This window comes from Telopea speciosissima, chromosome 6 (assembly GCF_018873765.1).
Source record: "Telopea speciosissima isolate NSW1024214 ecotype Mountain lineage chromosome 6, Tspe_v1, whole genome shotgun sequence".
NCBI lineage: Eukaryota > Viridiplantae > Streptophyta > Magnoliopsida > Proteales > Proteaceae > Telopea > Telopea speciosissima.
In genome coordinates this window covers 65,783,884-65,803,056 of record NC_057921.1, presented here as the reverse complement: position 1 = coordinate 65,803,056, position 19,173 = coordinate 65,783,884, and the positions used below count along the sequence as shown (strand labels likewise).

General features: G+C 38.7%; 1 protein-coding gene across 1 annotated transcript; it reads left to right on the top strand.

The window, feature by feature from the left end:
- Positions 1 to 2,128: 2,128 nt before the first annotated feature.
- LOC122664346 lies at positions 2,129 to 17,679 on the top strand. Its single transcript, XM_043860123.1, has 5 exons — positions 2,129 to 3,023; positions 13,562 to 14,207; positions 15,045 to 16,452; positions 16,561 to 16,638; positions 16,919 to 17,679. Exons 1-5 carry the CDS (start codon positions 2,288 to 2,290, stop codon positions 17,615 to 17,617), a joined length of 3,567 nt encoding a protein of 1,188 aa, XP_043716058.1. The 5' UTR covers positions 2,129 to 2,287; the 3' UTR covers positions 17,618 to 17,679.
- The last annotated feature ends 1,494 nt before the right edge of the window (positions 17,680 to 19,173 follow it).

The window sequence follows — 19,173 nt, the reverse complement described above, 5'->3', positions numbered from 1 at the left end:
AAATAGCTCTCCATTCCGCTCTACGCGAGAGAGCCTTCCAAAAGAAGGACTCCTACCATACTAGGACTCTCCCAACCGCCTCAGCTCATCCTCACTCTATAAATACCCAGGTATGGAGCACCATTCATCATCTCACTTTTACTAGCAGTTACGCTGTTGCACTGGTGATCTAACTTTAGCATCAGAGAGTCCTAGGCCGGAGCCACACCGGCTCTCTTGTGCTCATCACTTGGTCTTTGCAGGCTCATCCGTGGGCGAACCAAGCATCGGAGATTTCCACACGCAACAACTGCATACTCTAATGCTTCATAGTGCAGTCCTTGGCGCCAACGGTTGAGACCTCTACGTTTTCGTTGGATATTATGTGCCTCCTTCGTTCTTTTGAGGCTGTTTCCTTTTGCTTTGTAAATAGAGACGCTGATGTGTGTGCCCATAAATTATCTAAGTGAGCTTTGCTCTACCCTCGCTTGGGTATGTGGAGACATTCCTTTCTGGATGACCTCTTAAGCATTGTATCTGACTCTTTGCCTTCTATGGCTCATTGAATTGCACCTTTGGGGTTTTTACATGCCCAAAAAAAAATAAAATTGCTTCATAGTAAAGGCACAAAAATGTTTCTAAAATGCATGAGAGAGTAAATGTAAACTTTTATGAATTAAAAATATAATTTCATTGTATTTAATTTTAATGATGGACAGTCCAAATGACACCTTTATATGTATACAAAGAACTTGATACCTTATTTTAATTGTCCCTATTTTTTTTTATCCCCAAAAGTTCTTTAAGTTAGGGGTATAAAAGGGTTTTCAAAAAATAGTTTGAAAGTGATTTAATATTATGTCTTTATAAAAAACTATCATTGTCTTTGCATATTTTTCAAATACATGTGAAATGACAATATTTACCCTTACTAAAATAAAAGTTTGTTACACTAAAAAGGCAATAAAATCAAGGTAACAAACCATTTGACACATCATGGGCTCCGTTTAGTTGCAAGGGAAATTAAAGGGAAGTGAAGCAAAGACTTCAAATCTAAAAAAGGAAAAAATTTGTAATCATTATCCTACATAATTACGTTACTTACCCCAAATCATTCCATATCTGGTTATAAAAGTTCATTTTATTTTACATCCAAACCCCTTGGATTTAAAAAGTAAAATAAAAATTAAATCTACAAAAAGTATCATCACTAAATATTATAAGAAATTTAACTAATTTATACAATTATGTTGAATAATAATTACTAAATTTTTCTGTTTAGGGTTACAAATTTTCAATTTTCTTCCTTTTTATTTTTCTTGCAACCAAATGGGGCCTAAAAGGTATCAATAAGAAGATCCTGATGGCAGTCAATGTGTAATTTATGAATAATCTTTGATACCCTCACCATCACCTAATACCCTATGGACACTATTGAAATAAAAACTTGATCATTTCGTACCGTTGGGCTTCAAAATCTAATTGCCTACATGGCACATTCATGTATCAGTAATCAATATCAGATGGATCGTAACAGCCGATATGTATCGGTATCAATCTGTGTCAGATACAACATCGATGAAATGGTACATATGAAGGGTAAAATGGTCTAAATATTTTAACTTAAAACAGAAAACACCATCAGATTTGGCTCATTACGGCCGATCCGTATCAATATTGACATCAATACGGCCGATATTTGAGACCGATATGATCGATATTCAAAACTTTGCTATACGGCCACACGCCCGCACCGACGACACGATTAAAGAACTGAACACGTGGAGCAAGAAACAAGACCAAAATTCGTGACTGTTCGTAATTTTTGATATTATTGAGGGCATTTCCGTCACCTTAAAAGGAATTATCCGCATCCTGCAGCCGGCCGGGAATCACATTTTCTCCTAATTGTCGAACAAGGTCTTCCTTTCTCTCTCCCTCGTCTCGACTCCAATATACTTTTACAAAACCCCAGCTTTTCTATTCCTAGATTATCTTCCCTCTCAATGTCTCGCGGTGTTTCTTACTGGAAATCGACCGTTCGGGAATCCCTCACGTTTATTTTAATCTCTTCAGTGAGAGTACTGTAAAAAGAAATTTTATCCGGTGGCGTAACTGCCGGAATTCCGGCCACTTTTCCGTCGGGTCCATGTCGATCTCAGATTCTGTGCTCGAGCGGCAACACATTTAAACGTTTGATTGAAGATCAACGTCGAGTGCAACGAGGGATTTGATTTTGTTCCAAGCTTTCAAATTAGGGTTTCGAGCTCTGTAATTGCCACAGTTTTCGTCTTTATACGTACTCATCATGCCGCGGAGTTCTCGACACAAATCTCACAAGCAACATAAGCACAGTTCTAAAGATGCCAGAGAATACTCGGACTCTGAAGAGGATGGGAATTTGAAAGATAGGAAGGGTAGGGAACAAGCTGCTGTTAGGGTTTCTAGGGACTCAACGTCTGGTGAGAAACGGAAACTTGCTTCGCAGTCGCAGGACGGTAAAGATCTGTTTGCTCCTGGTAATGGTGATTTATCAGACGATTACGTCTCATCGAAGAGACGAAAGGATAGAGCCGATGTGACTGTCACTGATCGGTGGAACGGTGGCGAGGGAGAGCGAGGAGAAAGTGTAGTCAGGCATAAGGAGATGAAAGGGGATGGTTTGCGGCCTGAGCTAGAGAAAGTCCCAAAGTCAAAGGTTTCAGTTGATTCGAAGAGTAAGTCTAGCAGAAGGAATGACAGTTTGAGTGATAGGAAGGATGAGATGGTGGGTGTTGCAGTGGAGAGAGAGGAAGTGAAAAAGAGTAGTAATAAGGTTGAGTCAAAGCTCAAATCGGAAAAGGATTCTGGTCGCAAAGAGGTTTATCAGTTCAAGGATGTAAAGGAGAAGGAACGAGTGGCAGAGAAAGATAGAAAGGTTCAGGATGGTAGACGTGAGAAATCAATTGACACCGTGGTAGTGAGTGAAGTAAGTAGGAAGCATGGATCTCAATCTGGTAGTTTTGAAGAAGAACACCCAATAAAGCGAGAAGTAGAAAATACGGGTAAGGTAACTGATCATTGTCTAAAAATTTATCACTTGGTTTACCAGAAGTGGTTTTCTTATGTTGCTGTAGTTAGGAATCTGAGTGAAGTTCTTTTCTGCAATTCGCTTTCAGGACAGGTGAGATAGTAGTGTAGGAAAAGGGTTACACAATCTGTTTTGCTCAAATTTGACTACTAGAATATCGAAAGACGTTTGACATTCTCATGTATAAATTTATGGTTGTGTAAAATTTTCTTGTTTGAAGTTGGATATGGCTGTGTTCTGAAGTTTTGACATAAAGCAGTCCAACACGATGATCTGACAGAAATTCAGTATATTACAACACAGTAGGTTATTTCCCCAACTTCCATCCCTGCTCTTGGTGGTTGAGCCCTAGGATGTGGACCTTCTTATTTCCGGCTTTGATAGTACTGGTTGGTTGTCCTATTATGCTAATTGATCGCCTTAGTATGTTAGAGTAACTCTGTTGCTATGGCCTCAATATTAGAGTAACTCACTTGCCTTTATATATTGTCACCAATCACAGACCCCCACCAAAAAAAATAAAAATAAAAATCCCTGGGCTTGTATTGTCAGGGAGTGTCATTTGGGTCATGAGCTGTGTGTTATGTGTGTGTTTCCCCCCTCATGGTGAATGGAGTGGAACATTTGGTGGCTGTGTAATGTTTTCTCCCATACCACCACCACACACGCACGCAAAGAAACAAAGAAGCACCAGATGGCTGTGAATCCCTCCACCCAGAGGGCTAACTTCCTCATGTGTATGATGGGACTTATATCCTTCTTATCTAGTGCAAGAGTATGATGTAAGTGGTTTTTGTAGTTTTGCCAGGAGCGTTGTGCTCGAGCCATTGTTGCTCGGCTTGGAGAGCTCACCCGGGAAGAGAGTTTCTTTCATTTTCGCAAGCTGTTTTTGGTTTGGTTTCAGAAGGGCGCTTAGCACCTTTCTATGTTATTGAAAGTTTTAAACTGTATTATTTTTTTGGAAAGATTCTGTTGGCATTTCCCTACTTATTGATTATACATTGATCTGATCTTTGGTGATTCTGCTTGTTAGAGAGGAAGTGGGACCTCAAGATAAAATTGGAGGGCAAGTGTCTTGGGGCTAGTATGGGACACAGTAGCTCCTGAAATTCAGAAGTAGATGCATACCTATGTGTTTGATGGATCACTTACACTTGAGAAGTATTTTAATATATCCAGTTCTAATTCCTCCTCAATGGTGAAATCTGCACATTATTTGGGGACTGTTTAAGTATTTGATTGTGAATTAATACTTTATTGTGATGTGGCCTTATTGTCTTCCACCTATTATAATTTATAGGTTAAAAATAAACTCAGTGGAAGCAATACAAATAATTGAGGAAGTGTCAGACTGTTTGGGCCTTTGCTTTTGGCAGTCCAAATGATCTGGCCACTCATCCAAGGGTTTGATGTGGATTCTTTACTAAAAACTGGAACCATTTTCTCTTTGTCCGACCAATTGATCCATGAAAATTGCTGTTATTAAGTCAAACTTAGTGCTACACATACACATGTTTATGTATTTGGCTGTATTATAATTGATGAATAACTAAAGATTTAAAATGAAAAGTATAGGAAGGTATCATCAAACTGGGACCATGGAAAGACATCTACTGGATGTGTATTTATTATTTAACGAAAAACTCTTATTGACATGATCAAATGGATGTCTAGCCATTTCCACCTTCATGTTTTGACACTATGTGACAGAAATCTATAGGTTTGAAGTGTTTCTGTTCTTACCCAAAAAAAAAAAAAAAAGGTGTTTCTGTTGGAACAAAATTTGAGGAAGTACTTTTTGGTTGGTCAATGGATGCTAGATTATGTAAACCTGGTGGAATTTATTATATCTCAAAGTCATGTGTTTCGAGGTTGAGTGGATGGTCAGGAAATAAACGAGTGAAAATGACTTGTCTTCAAGAAAGGGGCTGGAGGATATGAAATTATGAAGAGGATCTTTAGTAGCTGCTGCTACTTGAATGTGAAGGCATATAGAAGCTGGATATTTGGAAATTGGAATAGTGACAATGCTGGCTTTTTTTTTTTTGGGCAAGGGTATCATGTAGATTTAGGTATATTGTGCAATAATACATGTAGTGGGCCAAATGGAAGAGGTCGGCATACTGATTTGCAAGGTGTCTGCCATTGGATGGAAATATAATGGTTAGCATTACATTTGCAATCTTCTTCTTCATATTCTCGGGTTTCAGACTTGGCATTTACTCATTTGGTGTTTTTGTGCATGGACCTCATGGTGGCTCTCTTTCACTATTTCTAGAATATTTCATCATAGGAAAGTTATTTGCAGCTGTTTGATGGTATTGAGATCATCCTTGAAGATTCACTTTGAAGTGGAGTAGTTTATACTGGAGAAATTCTTGTCCTATATGTGAACACCTAAGTGTTATTGTGAACCTATGATGTTGTTGCCACGGGGAATTTTTTTTTTTATAAATTGGAAGCACCCACTTTGTATGGTTTGATTGAAAGGATGATATCCTGAAGACAAGTATTAAGGAAGAATAAACCGATATCTGTAACCCCCCCCCTCTTAAATATGATAAGAGGGTTAATCATTTTTTTTTGAGTTGCTGTTCCAAATTTGGAAAAAAATTGCTATTGTCTTCTTGTGTAACTGTGACCCTTGTTGGAGGGCTTTGATACTATGACCAAGTATTGCTGGAGAGTGGGGGTCTAAAGAAGGGAATGGATTTCTTAAAATGAAGAAAGAATTGGTTGTTAGTGGTTTATGCAGGCGAAATATGATATTGTTCAATGTTTGCTTACTACAGTGATGATCATAGGACTACTAGGAAAAAAATGTAAGTTAAATTAATTAGTGATATTTAATCATTGGAACTGTATTGCTGTTCTAAATATATCAGGATACTTTGTGATTAGAGAAGAAATTATATCTCTATTCTTTGTAACCATTGCATAAATAAATGCCAAACATCTTGATTTGGTTATGTAAGATTGTGTTGTGGATGCATTTTAGAGATTGTTCGTGTGTTATTTGGAATGAGAAAACCCAATAGTTTAGTTCTTATTTGGTGGTGAATGAGCACTTCAGTTTGATTAAAGATCAAGTTACAGATTGATGAGAAACTGTTCCATGGATCCTTGATTCAGTCACTGATTCTGAATCTCTTTTTTCTTTTAATGCTCAACAATGGTCGGTTTTATTGTGAATGAACCTGCTCAGCTAAGTTTAGTGGAAATTCTGTCCTTGAATATATTTTTCCCAAACAAGATCTCATTTTACTTTTTAAAATTTCCTCCAGCTGAAGGAGTAATTGTTTTGTACTTTAGTCTGATAGGTTGGTTCTATATTTATTATATCTTTATGAGAATCTGTTGTGCTCAAGTTTTTTTCCAAGTTTACTCTTCTTGCAGGGCTACGTATCTCAAAAATATCACAATCTTCCCGAGGTAGGGTTCAGTGAAATTTCCAGTTGTTGTAGTCTCTTTGGAGCAACATTTGGGACATAACGTGGGTATTGGTTGGTTGAATTTTGGGGGGCATACTCTGTTCTCTCTCTCTGTATCCCCCAATAAGTAACATTCTCTCCTCATGAGGCGTTATGATATTTAATTTAATTGTGGATGTTCCTTTTTTTTTTTCTTCCTCTATTTTTAATAGGCCGACAGAAATGAAAATATTATTTGAGAGGAAGTATAAGATTAATTAGTATATTATTAGCATATCTAAATGAAAATCTGTAAAAAAGACTTACAAAGTTACCATTCAGGACTCTATTAAAAAAGGAGGCAGTTATCTCTTTGCAAATTATCCTTAAATGATGTCCAACCATTAAGCACATCTTGGGAAAACCTCCATCACCCATCTCATTATATAGTTACCAATAGCAGCAGCCATATGAGGCCCATTTCGAGTTTTACCATTTCTTTTTTACTGGAAATTCTGTTCCATTAGGGGAAATGGCAGTTGATGATTTGGGTTTGGAATCTTGAAGCTGGTTGAATAGATCTTTTAGGGCCTCATCCCCTTGTTTGAAACCACTTCTTCTCTGCCCCCTTCCCTCCACACCCCCCCCCCCTAAAAAAAAAAGGAAGAATATTTGTGTGACCATTTTTTTTAGGGTAAAACTTAAGATCATTTTATTTCAATTAATCCTTTGCTGATTCCATGATCACTGATGAATGTGAGTTTTTCTGAGTTCATTTGCCTTCTTAACCTTGAAGTCTGGAATTGGAGATTGTACAGTTTTGAGATAGCTGAAAGTTCTAACTGCATTTGGAGTCTTAAAAATCAGTAAATTATGGTCTCAATAGTTGTCTTGATTTTCATATTTTATCCATTTTTGTTTTGGAAGACAGGCTCATAATGATGATCATAATTTGTTTGGCTTTCTTCCTGTTTGTTGATCTCTGAGATGTATTATATATGCAATTAATTATGGGGGATTTAGTGCCTTGGATTTTAGGAGGGCTTTTAATTATTTAATTATGATCTACAAAAATTGTAGCAGATGTACACGGTGGTGTTTGTTGGACATTCTAATAATGTGGTGCTGTTGGTAGTAGTTGAGGTCTATATGGTTGTATTTTGCTATATGTAGCTACATGGATACTGTGTTATTCAGACTTGTGATTATGTGGAGCGCTGGTGGTTATTCTTCTTGTTTGATTAAGACTTAAATGGTGCTTGCACCTAGCGTGGTTGTAAAGTATTAGTGGCCCTGGTATGTGGAGGCATGGTTGTTATGGCGTCGCCTAGGCATCCAGGCGCCTTCTTGGGTCCAAGGCAACCACATGTCTTGTTTGATGCAAGAAAGGTCATCGCCTTTGAAGCCTAGGTGACACCTTATATTATATCAGTTTTTTTTTTTTTTTTGGGTATTCACTTAACGAGTTTACATTGATTTATGTTTATTGCTTCATTTTTTGATGAATATGTTTATACTATATTCCATGCTTTGTTTATTATATGTTGGTTTTCTCATATTAGGTCATTTCTAGCATAATTATATCATATTGCATTGATGTGGCTTCTATGTTGCGTATAAGCATAATTATATAAATTATCATTTCTATGTTACATTAATGCACGCTTGGGCGTCTAGACGATGCCTAGGTGGGTGCCTTGTTGCTTTGGCGCCTAGGCACCCCTCCAACGCCTTGGGTTGCCTTGACAACTATGTGTGGTAGGGCCGTAGGTATGTCAACCGGTTTCGGTGAGGCCTTCATCGGTCCTACCAATTTGAAACCTCAGACCGTGAACGACCGATTAAACATTGATCTCCAAATCTCTTCACCGTGGCTGACCGGTACATAATTGGTCGGTTGCCGGGCTTAATTAGGCTCTATCCCAACAGGGCCAAAGAAGATGAGCAGCGGAGTTGGTAGGCAGAGTCAGCCATGGACATCAGAGAGAGAGAAAGAGAAGCTAGACAGGCCATTGTCAGGGAGTGAGAAAAAGAGAGATATAAATGGTTACTAAACAGCATTACTCATTCCGTCACTGCCGCTAGCCCTCCATTACTGCTGAATCAAAGCTCCAATCAACTCCAAGAGGCTGAATGAGGGATGGGAGGATGCTGCAAATTTGGGTTACACGGATGGAACGAGCTTGCCTGCAACTTTCATGGGAAGGAAGAGGGGGGTAATCCCAAATCTCAAGTCAAGGCGATAGACGGTTTGAGTGTGCCTGGGCCTTGGCGATTATTTTCACGCTTCAGGTCTCATTGTTCAAAGTACACAATATGGATATTTTTCAGGTGTCACCTTGCCGCCCAGAATTACAGTGAGAAGTTAGAACTTGGAACATACAAAGAAGAAAAAGAGAGAAAAAGAAGAAGAAGAGATCGGAGAGGACATGATGGAACAAGACTTTAATGACTCTGTCGGTGGGTATGTAATATATTGTAATTAAAAATCAGATATTCTCACATTCACGTCCATTAATTATATATTTAATATATTGTATGACAATTGTCACGTTCACATCCATTAACCATGCAGTTTCTTTTTAAATTGAGAAAAATAATGAAAAAGGAGGTTCATCATTATCCAGATTCATTAAAAAAGTATCATTCAATGAAAATTTCGGTCAGTCGATCGGTCCCTCACTATGGACTGGGAACGACCGATTAATAATTGGTCGGCTTTTAAGCCCGGCCCAATTATAATCAGTCGTGTCGGTCCCGGTTCTTGATTGGTCGGCCTCGCCAGTGCGGTCTTGTTATTGACTTCCCTAATGTGTGGAGGTGATCTTAACTTTGCCTATTGATCAAGTAGGAACAATGCTACTCAACTCAACTCGTAGTGTTGACATGTCTAAAGTTTACCATGGGGTTTTAGTTCATGTGTTTGGTGTTCTTGGAAAAGTTGATGAGACCTATTTGCATTGTTCTGCTCTTTTTTTTCCGATATTATGTGATAGCAAGTTACAATCTTTATGGTGTTTCTAAAAATTTAGTTGATTCTATATCTAATTCCAGTTGATGCCTAAGGCTACAAACTCGCTAGCTACTAAGCTAGCCAAGGAAGGTGTGAACAGGTAGACTTGAGGTGATGCAGATAAGTCATCTAAAGGGCTTATTTAATTGGAAATAAGCCTTGGGTTGGGTTATGTATGTGTTGGGCCTTTGATCCCATGGGTTTTCTTTGTAATGGACCACTTTAATGAGCCTAAAATGTGTTGAAAGTAGGAAAACGGGATTTACTTCATTAGGTTAGTTAGAGTCCTATTTTGAGTCCGTTTCTTTCATTATTTTAGTTTCCTAGTCAGTTTATGTTACCTTATTAGTTAAGGATTGGGTTAGGCCTTTTTTTTTTAGTGTTTGAATTTGTTGCTGAGTCTTTTAGATAAGTTTGTAAGGGACTACAGCCTTATACTATAGTTGCCTCGGCGTCTAGGCGACACAAGGCGTTGGAGAGGGTCCAAAATCAAGGCGACACCAACAAGGCGCCTGGATGCCTAGGCTACACCTTGACAACTATGCCTTGTACACGAATTTGATTAATGAGATTGAGGGAAAAAAAAACATAGCTTTGTGCTTTGCTCTGTGATGAGTATGGTGAGAGACCAAAATACGGTGAGAAGCCGTGGGTGGGAGATTACCCTATCTTCTCCTTCACTTCTTCGATGTATGTTATTTTTTTTGTTCTGTAATTTCCTGCAAATCAGAGAACCGATCAAAGTATTCACTGTTGCTGGACCTGAAGTTTGCGATCCTCTTGTGGGCTGGTTATCACTTGTGACTGGTCTACATTATGAGGTACCGCTGTATAGGTGCTTAATATACATAGACACTTCTATCTTACAATTTTTTTTGGTCATGGCTGCGTGTTAGACATCTGTTGACACTGCTGGACACTTCAGCCTTTTCTATTTTCATTTTTATTTTTCTTAAGAATGAGAGGTGGGGAGAGATATTGCCTATAGTCAAAATATAATTGTTCTCCTATATGGATGTGTTTTTATGTAGAGTTTTTGTGGTTGCTGTGTTAGAGACTTCTTCTCGGGGTTGGTTACGGAGGTACACCTAATTTTTTTGTATTATTCTCTTCTAGTAAGCTCCAAATTAATGAGAATGGGCTGATGTTCATTGACTGGATGTCAATTCTGACATGCACCTCATTCTTTGTATTATTCTCTTCTACTAAGCTTCAAATTAATGAGAATGGGTTGAGTTTCATTGACTTGATGTCAGTTCTCCCCCCATCCCACCCACCCCCCCCCCCCCCCACCAAAAAAAAAAATCTTTTTCAATGATCTCTGTTTCATTTGCCTTATGGCCCCATTAATGCAACTTTTTGTTTCATTTTGTGCCACTGGTTTGAATGGTGCCTGTGTATTCATTTTGTATGCCTCTGTGGTCTAGTTTCATCCTTCTCGGTCAATTGAGTCAATAAAGGCAAAGTTCTCTTCTTTGCTTAATAATGTCTAGGAATGTTGATGACGGAAAAATTTCTAAGAATGTTGACAATGGAAGATAAGTGATATTTATTCTAAGAACTAAACCTAACTTCTAATAGTTCATTGATCCTTTATCCCTCATGACGTGGACTCCAGTAAATAAAGAAGCAAATTAGTAAGACTGAAAAATAGTAGTTCCTTTGATTAGTCTTAACTTGTCTGTTATATATAGTAGTTCCTTTGATTAGTCTTAACTTGTCTGTTATATATAGTAGTTCCTTTGAGAAGTAACTAGTCCGTAAATTGATATAACTTGCTTAGATTGTTCTCTATCACATGATCTTGAATTAATGGGAAAGGAGATAGAATAACTTCTCATTGACGATATATGAAAGGATTTGGAAAAACTTCAAAGATTAGTAACTGGATTTGGAATAACCTTCTATTGACAAGATATGAAAGAATTTGGAAAGGTTTCATAGATATAGAAACAGGATTTAACTCAATGGTTTGATTCCCTGCTTTGTAGCCTATCATGAACCATGCATCCTTCTGAGATTTCCCTCGGTATTTTTGCTTGCAAAAGTTTTTCATTTTGATTATTCTGTGTCCTTTTGTCTTCAGTCTTTATGATGTAAGTTAATTTCCTTAGCTTTTGCCTGTGTCGCTTGTTTTTCTTGAAACATTTTTAGGAGTTATATTGTCTCAATAGGTATGCGCCAACAAAGCATGGAATGCCATTTAACTTTATCTATATCCTTCATCAAGCTACTTCCATCTCTATTCTCTATGTGGGAATATAGACCATATTGGCTTATCGATGCTTTTCTTGCACCATCTCCATAACTGTCTGAACATTTTCTTATGATTTCTAGTCCATTGTGGTTGAAATCTTTGGATTCACACCTACCAAAAAATATGAAAGTTCACAATATGAATCCTAGATTTCAAATCCAATTCTGAAGAAGTTTCAAAGTCCTATTTCTTAATCTTTGAATCCTTGAATCTCAATAGGAATCTTAAGACACCCCATCTCCAAGATTGTGATTCATGAGCTGAATTTTAGATCTTATCAAATCACTGCTATTTGAGTTTCATTATGTTGATAGGAAACACATTCCTCACATGAGTGTAAATTTTAAACCTGTTCAAGGAGTTCTGTTTAATGTGTATTTCCTTCAACTCAAGTTAGCTTTACTGCCGAACCATCCGAGTTAGGGGTCTTTCCCATTCCATTTATTCCCGATATTTGGTAATAGGGTAGATCAGCAAACCTTAGTTTCTTGCACGCTTATTGCATTATGAAATAATCTTTAATTACATCCTAACTTCCCCATTTAGTAACACCCACCCAAAGAAAAAAAAAAGGAAAAAAATATTCCAGATCCTCAAGAGAAAATGATCTTTGCTGATTCACTGATTCCGTTTAATTGATTATTGCACCAAGAGATCCTGATTTGACATATTTCTGCTGGATTTACCAGCATCTAGAAATTAGTTGATTGTAAGAATGTTTTCTAGACTAAGCTGTTTCATGATGCTTTCTATGTGCCTAAACAAAAGTGGCGAGAGCAAGCCTGATGATCATGCAATTTTTTTTGTTAAATAATACTTGAAACTAAAGTTAAAAAGAAAAGAAAAGACTTGTGAATAATTTATAAAGTATGCTAATTATGTTATATGCATATTCATGTATGTTTAAAAATTATGCTATATTTGAGCATGTTGAGTTGGTTTAGCCGTTAGAGAAACTCTTTCCTTTTTTGAATTTGGTAATGAATTAAATGTGTTTAATAAATGTGATACTGTTGGCAGCATTCCATCGTTTGTTAAGTCGGTATTTTATTATCTCTCAACTCACACGCACACATGGACTCATGCATAGTATCTCCTCTTCCCTTATTTTTGTCTCATTAAACTTGCAACGACATGGTTGCGATTTAGTGCATCCGTTGAGGTATGGTCTTGAGCCCAAGATTATCCTGTCATTGCTTTTAAGTGGCATTACCATGTTCCAAAGCCATTATCTCGAGTCCTTTCTTTTCCCCCCTTTTCATGATGGGGGATGGGCCAAGGAGATTCTTCTTTATTCAGTTCTTGGCATGACCCAAAGCTCTTGAAGTCTCAATTCAGTTGAATTGAAGAAACATTCAGTCTCTTGTCAAACATGGAGATGTGAATACCAAACTAGTTTTCTTTTTGTGTTCATTCTTTGTCCTGGTTGCCACCTCTGGTGTTGCATTTTTAGAATTCCCTGGTAATAGGAGTTACCATGTTCTATCTTTGCATAATTGTTCTGAGAGTAAGGTGAAAAAAGATGAACTCATTTGAATATCATTGCGACACTTGAAAGATTTATAAATATTGTTTGCTGCCTTCAGCTATTTTTTCTCTCCTGCTATAATTTGGAGACATATTTCTGAGTATGGCAGTTTCATTTCCTCTCAAACAGATGCTCCAATTTTGACGCATGTAATTTTAACTTGTTATGCATAAGATCCAATTGATTTTTCCACCCAATTCTTTGAGATAAGTTATATTGATAGTGTCATGTATCACGTATCGAGCTCTTAATGTTTTCATGTTGGAGCCTGTTCATATCTTGATCCTTTTATTGCTTTCTCCAGAGTGGCAAATTCAAGATGAACTGCGGAATCTTGAACTCGAGAAAGAACTTGAGAAACGGATCAGGCGGAGGAGAGACAGCTCTTGTGACAAGGATAAATATCAAGATAATATAAGGGATAGTAGTGATAGACGATTGTCTTCCAGAGATGATAATGCCAAGAATGTAAAATATAAAGATGAAACACATAAAGATGTGAGGTATAGAGATAAGTACCATGAAGAACCAGATAGGGATCGCAGGCACCGAGATGATAAGCACAGAGATGAGCGTTCCACTAGAGATCAAACTAACAACAGGTCTGATCCTAAGCATTTGAGGGATGACAGCGATCGTCATAAGAAATCTAAGCCTTATGACAGCGATCATGGTGGCAGTACACACCTTGATGATCGGGGATCCAGGTATAAAGATAGCCAGGGGAAGAAGAGATCTTGTGATGAGAATGAGGACCATACTGATGTTAAGTCTCGTAGTTCCAAGGAGCACCGTTCTGTTGTGGAGAAGAAATCGAGCGGTAGTAGAGCAGAGTCAATTGCTGATGGGGGAAGGTCCCAATCACGCCATGTTGATGACTCCCCTGTGACCAATAATAGACGGAAGAGCTCCCCAAGCTCCAGTGCTCATGGTGCCAAAGATCAATATAGGTACCTTTTTACCCCCTCTTCAATAATTTTGTGATTTAATTTTCTTGGTTATTTTATTTGTAGTACTTAATATTTCTTAGGAAACATGGACGAAGTTGCTCAAGGATGTTTGGCTTTGGCTAAACAACCACAACATGTTTTTGGTCATTAGCCAAAGAATTGTTAGCCTGTCAGATGATCATGATGGTACCATCAGTGTTTAAAGAGAGAGGATACTAGGGGAGAGAGGCATAAGAATCAACCTTAAATAGAAATCGATCGATCATGTATCCATGAAAACTAGGTTTGTTAGAGAAAAGGGAGATTCATTGATATGATACATATATATGTGGCTAAATATACTTTTATTTTTAATCGCTACAAAGATTTTTTGTCTTTTCAGTAGCCTGAGGTTTCCCAAAATAATTCTTAAGTTACCTTAAGTTACATATGGGGTTTGCAATGCATTGGACCTGTATTGGATCTGGTTTGATGGACTAGGGTTGTAGCTCAAAGCTGTTTGGTTTGAGTGGCTTCCTTTCAATGCTGAAGATGTTTTAAAGCAATTCCAATATGTTGTAAGACAAAAAAAAAAAAAGGGGGCGTACCCAGTGTATGAGGCTCCCCCCACTACAGGGTCTGGGGAGGGTCATAATGTACGCAGCCTTAGCCCCGTTTCTTGGGGAGGCTGTTTCCAGACTCGATCTCTTGACCACTGGGTCGCAATGGAGGAACCTTACTGTTGTGCCGAGGTCAGCCCTCTCTAATATGTTCTAAGAATGTATCCAAGAATGATATTCTATTCCAGGGTAAATAAGCCATGTTAATTATTGTAATATTGCTGTTTTCTGTTATCAGGAATAGCTCTAAGCAAACAGATTCAAGGTGTAGAGACTCTGAAGAAAGATTGCGGCCAACTGTCAGAACTTCCATAAGGGATGTCAGCAGTGGCTCTGCAGTGCAGGAAAGAACGTTTGAGGCTAGGTCCTTGGACAAGAAGGATGATAACCATTTGGGTGAGCCATTGAGTGAAAGGTCCCCAAGATCAGATCACCAGGTCTCACCTATGCTCTTAATGGAGAAATCTCCATCATCGACAAGTGTGGACCGTAGATACTCAGACAGAACTGGTGCAAGGAGGAGCTTAGATGTTGAAGATACTGGACGTAGGAGTTCTGGTTCGAAGGATGCAAGGGATTATTCCACTAATGAAGAAAGGGGGAGCCGTGAGTTACCCTTGGAGAAGCCAACAGGTGAGGAGTATTCTAAGACAGAAGGAGACACAGTATCTGTTACTTCATCTTTCAATAGAACAGGTCACTTGCCCAGCAGCTCATCATCTATTCTTCCTCCACCACCTCCAGTCAGGGCTGGGGTTGACAGCCCTTCAGTTTTGGGCTCATCTGAAGAAGAGAATAGAGGTAAATCTACTAACCGCTTCAAGAGAAGTGGTGAACCAAGTGTGGGGCGAGGCCAGGGAAATGCCTGGAAGGGTGTCACAAATTGGTCTTCACCAGTAGCAAACGGCTACATTCCTTTTCCACATGGTCCACCTCCGGGAGGTTTTCATCCAGTTATGCAGCAGTTTCCTGCTTCACCTATTTTTGGTGTTAGACCTTCGATGGAATTAAACCATGCAGGGCTTCCTTACCATATCCATGATGCGGACAGGTTTTCTGGTCATGGGCGCCCATTTGGGTGGCGGAATCCAGCTGATGAGTCTTGTCCACCCCATTTGCGTGGATGGGATGTAAATACTGGTGCCTTGGGGAATGATCCCCATATGTATGGCAGACCAGATTGGGATCAGAGTAGACACCTGATGAGTGGTGGTGCTGACATGTGGAAAGGGCAAAATGGTAACATAAATATGGAGTTCTCCACTGCATCCCAGAAAGAGGATTATATCCCACATGCCCCAGCTGAAGAAATTTGGGCTGGGCAGCCAGGCCAGCGGTTTCGGAATGAGCGGAACCGTCCTGGTCCTCGTGCTGAAAGCATTGAGATAAAGAGAACCAGCAGCACTCCTCCACCAAAGGACACTGTCAAAGCCCCTCCAAAAACTATTAATGAGAAGATTCCTGAGCCTTGTAAAATATCAAGTGATGATGGTGCTTGTTTTTGCCATGTTTATCTTGCAAAGTTGGACATTTCAGCAGATCTTACCCATCCGGAGTTGTATGACCGGTGTATGTGCTTACTGGATGTTGAAGAGAAGACTACAAATAGTGAGGATGCTACCAAACATGTGCACCAAGATCTGGAGGTAGGATATTTCAGAGAAAAGGTCGCTTCTTTGACGATGTTTTTTAATTTATTCATTTTAGTAAGTTTGTTTTCTTTTTGTTCTCTCTTTTCCTCCCCTCTCTGACAGGTGGGTGCAGGGGTGAATTTTTATAGTACCAGCTTGAGTGCTTCCCTTTTCCCTGCAATAAAGGATTCTGTTTTTCAGGTATAATAATGTCAGAAAGTTCATATGCTTATCTTTTTTCTTAAGTATTCATCAATGTAGAAAATTTAATCTCTTGCGGTCTCTATATGCATCTTCTACTTTGTGGCTAAAAGCATAATATCAAGAGAGGAACACTAACAGTGTCCAAGGAGCATTATTTAAATTGGAATATATTTTGATATTCTTGGCAGTAAAGGAAAAAAAAAAATTGGAATGAATAATGTAGATGCTGGATTTGAAATTGCATGACACTGCTGATTTTGTAATTCTGAATCTGCAGAGAGCCATGGCCCTCTACAAGGAGAGTGGAGAGATGAGAGCCAAAGTAAATGCTTTGTGGTCTCCGGACTCAGAACCACCGAAGGTGCATATTTCCTTTCGTGAGGAACTGGAACATTTTCCAATTTCCAGTGAGGAGGTGAAAGGTCCTATTTCAGCTTCTAATCAGGAGGAAATTGAGGGCCCAGTTCCAGCTTCCAAAGAATGGGAAGCAAAGGATTCGTTTCCAGCTTCCAAACAGGAGAAGGTGGAGGTACTACTTCCAACTTCCATCGAGGAAAAGTTTAATGAGACACAGGTTTCGGTTTCAGCTCTTGCTGGCGAGAACAGAGAGGATCCGGAACCAATCCCTGGTGAGGGTAAATCTGAGGAAATGTTTCCAAAATCTAATCATGACGAAGTAGAGATAGTTGGAAGTACGTATCAGGAGGAATCAGAAGCAGTAGGGGATCACTTCTCTTCCCTTGAAAATGCTTCACAGGTTACCAGAAAAGATGATGACATGAATGATGCCAGTAGTGCTAGAGTCGATCCTCATGCCAATAGTGCTGAGGAAAGGCAGAGTTTTGGTGATCTTATATGTGGTCCTGTAGGTTTTTCTCACAGTTCTGAGGCTTGTGAGGCTTTGATGCCAGAATCAATTGAGTGTGGGTTGGTAAATTTAAGTCGGATACATCATTCTCCTGAAAGTACACATTGAGACAATTTCTATTCCATATGTTTTGGGAATGCCAATATCTTAGAAATCATTCAATTTCTTTCGTCTTCTTCTTTCATGTTTGTCTATTTCACCTATGTAGCATTTTTCATTGTTGAATTTCGTTTGACGAAGGAAACGGAAGAGATGGGATCCCTGGAGGGATCTTCAAATTCCGTTGATTTCTTTTGAGCTTGCGAGTTGGGAATGGGATGTTGAGTGTTGCTGAATTTATAGATTGGTGTCAAATGATCCTATTGTGTGGTGCTTTACTGGAATATCAGGTATTCGCTCTCTGAGTATACCTCTCGGCCACTTCTTTCTGAAATTTGTGTCCTTTTGGAGACTGACACTCCTAGCCTTTGTGGGAAATTTGCAGTTCTGGTGGAAATTAGGGTTCTGGTGGATTGATGGGGAATGTTTCTCCTACTGGGGCCTACGGCTGTATGGTAAGCTTTTCTTGTTCAGAATCAGATTTGTCGGCAGGTATTTTTGAAGTCTTAAATGGATTTCTTTTCTAGTGTTTAGGAATTTAACGTACCCCCGCTGAAAAGAGTTTCTCTGCTGACACGATGGCATATAAAAGGGTATTCCAATCTTAGTAGCACTGATTTAAAATTTAAAAAAAAAAAAAAAAAGAAGGTTGGGGCAGGGGCGATGGGTGGGGAAGAGATTCCAAGTGACCAATTTGGATTGGAATCGAATGGAATCGGTCCCAAAAATCCTAGGATTGGCTACTCCAGAATGATCGGAGTCAGGATAGGTCAGGACTAGTGGCTATTTGAATTCTGATTTCTAAAACGTTGGGTGGGGATCGAGGATTTTAAACTCGGAATCGGTTGTACCTGCTGATTCTGAGGGATTGATTCTGAACCAATCTGGATCAGAATTGGTTGGAATCAGTCCTAAAAACCCTAGAATCGATCATTATAGAACGGTAGAAATGAGGATTGTTCACGACTCATGGTTGATTCGGATTCAGATGTCTAAAACCGTTGGGTGGGGAGGGGAAGGGAAAGGTGGGGGGGGGAGACGATGCGGTCGTTGTTATGGACATTGATGATTGTTAGAAATCTTAATCTGGTGAAGGGCCAGTTCTAAAATTATGCTTTAGCACCTCTAAGGAACAACAATGTTTTTAGTTCAAAAAAATGCCTCCACTTGTGGGATTAACCCAAGATATTGCAGTCTTTAAAGAATGTCTTTACTCTCTACCTTCATTATAACCGGTATCGCACCTTCACTGATCTCCACTTTGAAGGAATACTTGTTTTGCTATGGGTGAAGGGGAAATGGAAACTGCCTCTTTTTACGAATTCGACTTATTCTTCGTATTTGAATTTTTGAAGGTTTTCTTCTTCTCCACTCTTTGGGTGTAAACTCGAAAAGAAAAGAAGAGACAATTATATTTTCAAAATCTATTTTATTTTATTTTTAAAGTTTTTTATTCAACATATTAGGGGGGATTCTTGCTAAGTAGAAGTTTCATTGCTATTATCTAATGATTAAAAGAAAGAAACAATTGCCAAAATAAAAATCAAATTGAAATAATGGACAAT

What these genes read in the sequence shown, in the direction of transcription:
- LOC122664346 (XM_043860123.1), top strand. Translation starts at nt 2,288, where the DNA reads ATGCCGCGGAGTTCTCGACACAAATCTCACAAGCAACATAAGCACAGT. An exon ending in GGTGCCAAAGATCAATATAG is followed by an intron (nt 14,208 to 15,044) that starts GTACCTTTTTAC and finishes TTCTGTTATCAG; the next exon opens with GAATAGCTCTAAGCAAACAG. An exon ending in TAAAGGATTCTGTTTTTCAG is followed by an intron (nt 16,639 to 16,918) that starts GTATAATAATGT and finishes CTGAATCTGCAG; the next exon opens with AGAGCCATGGCCCTCTACAA.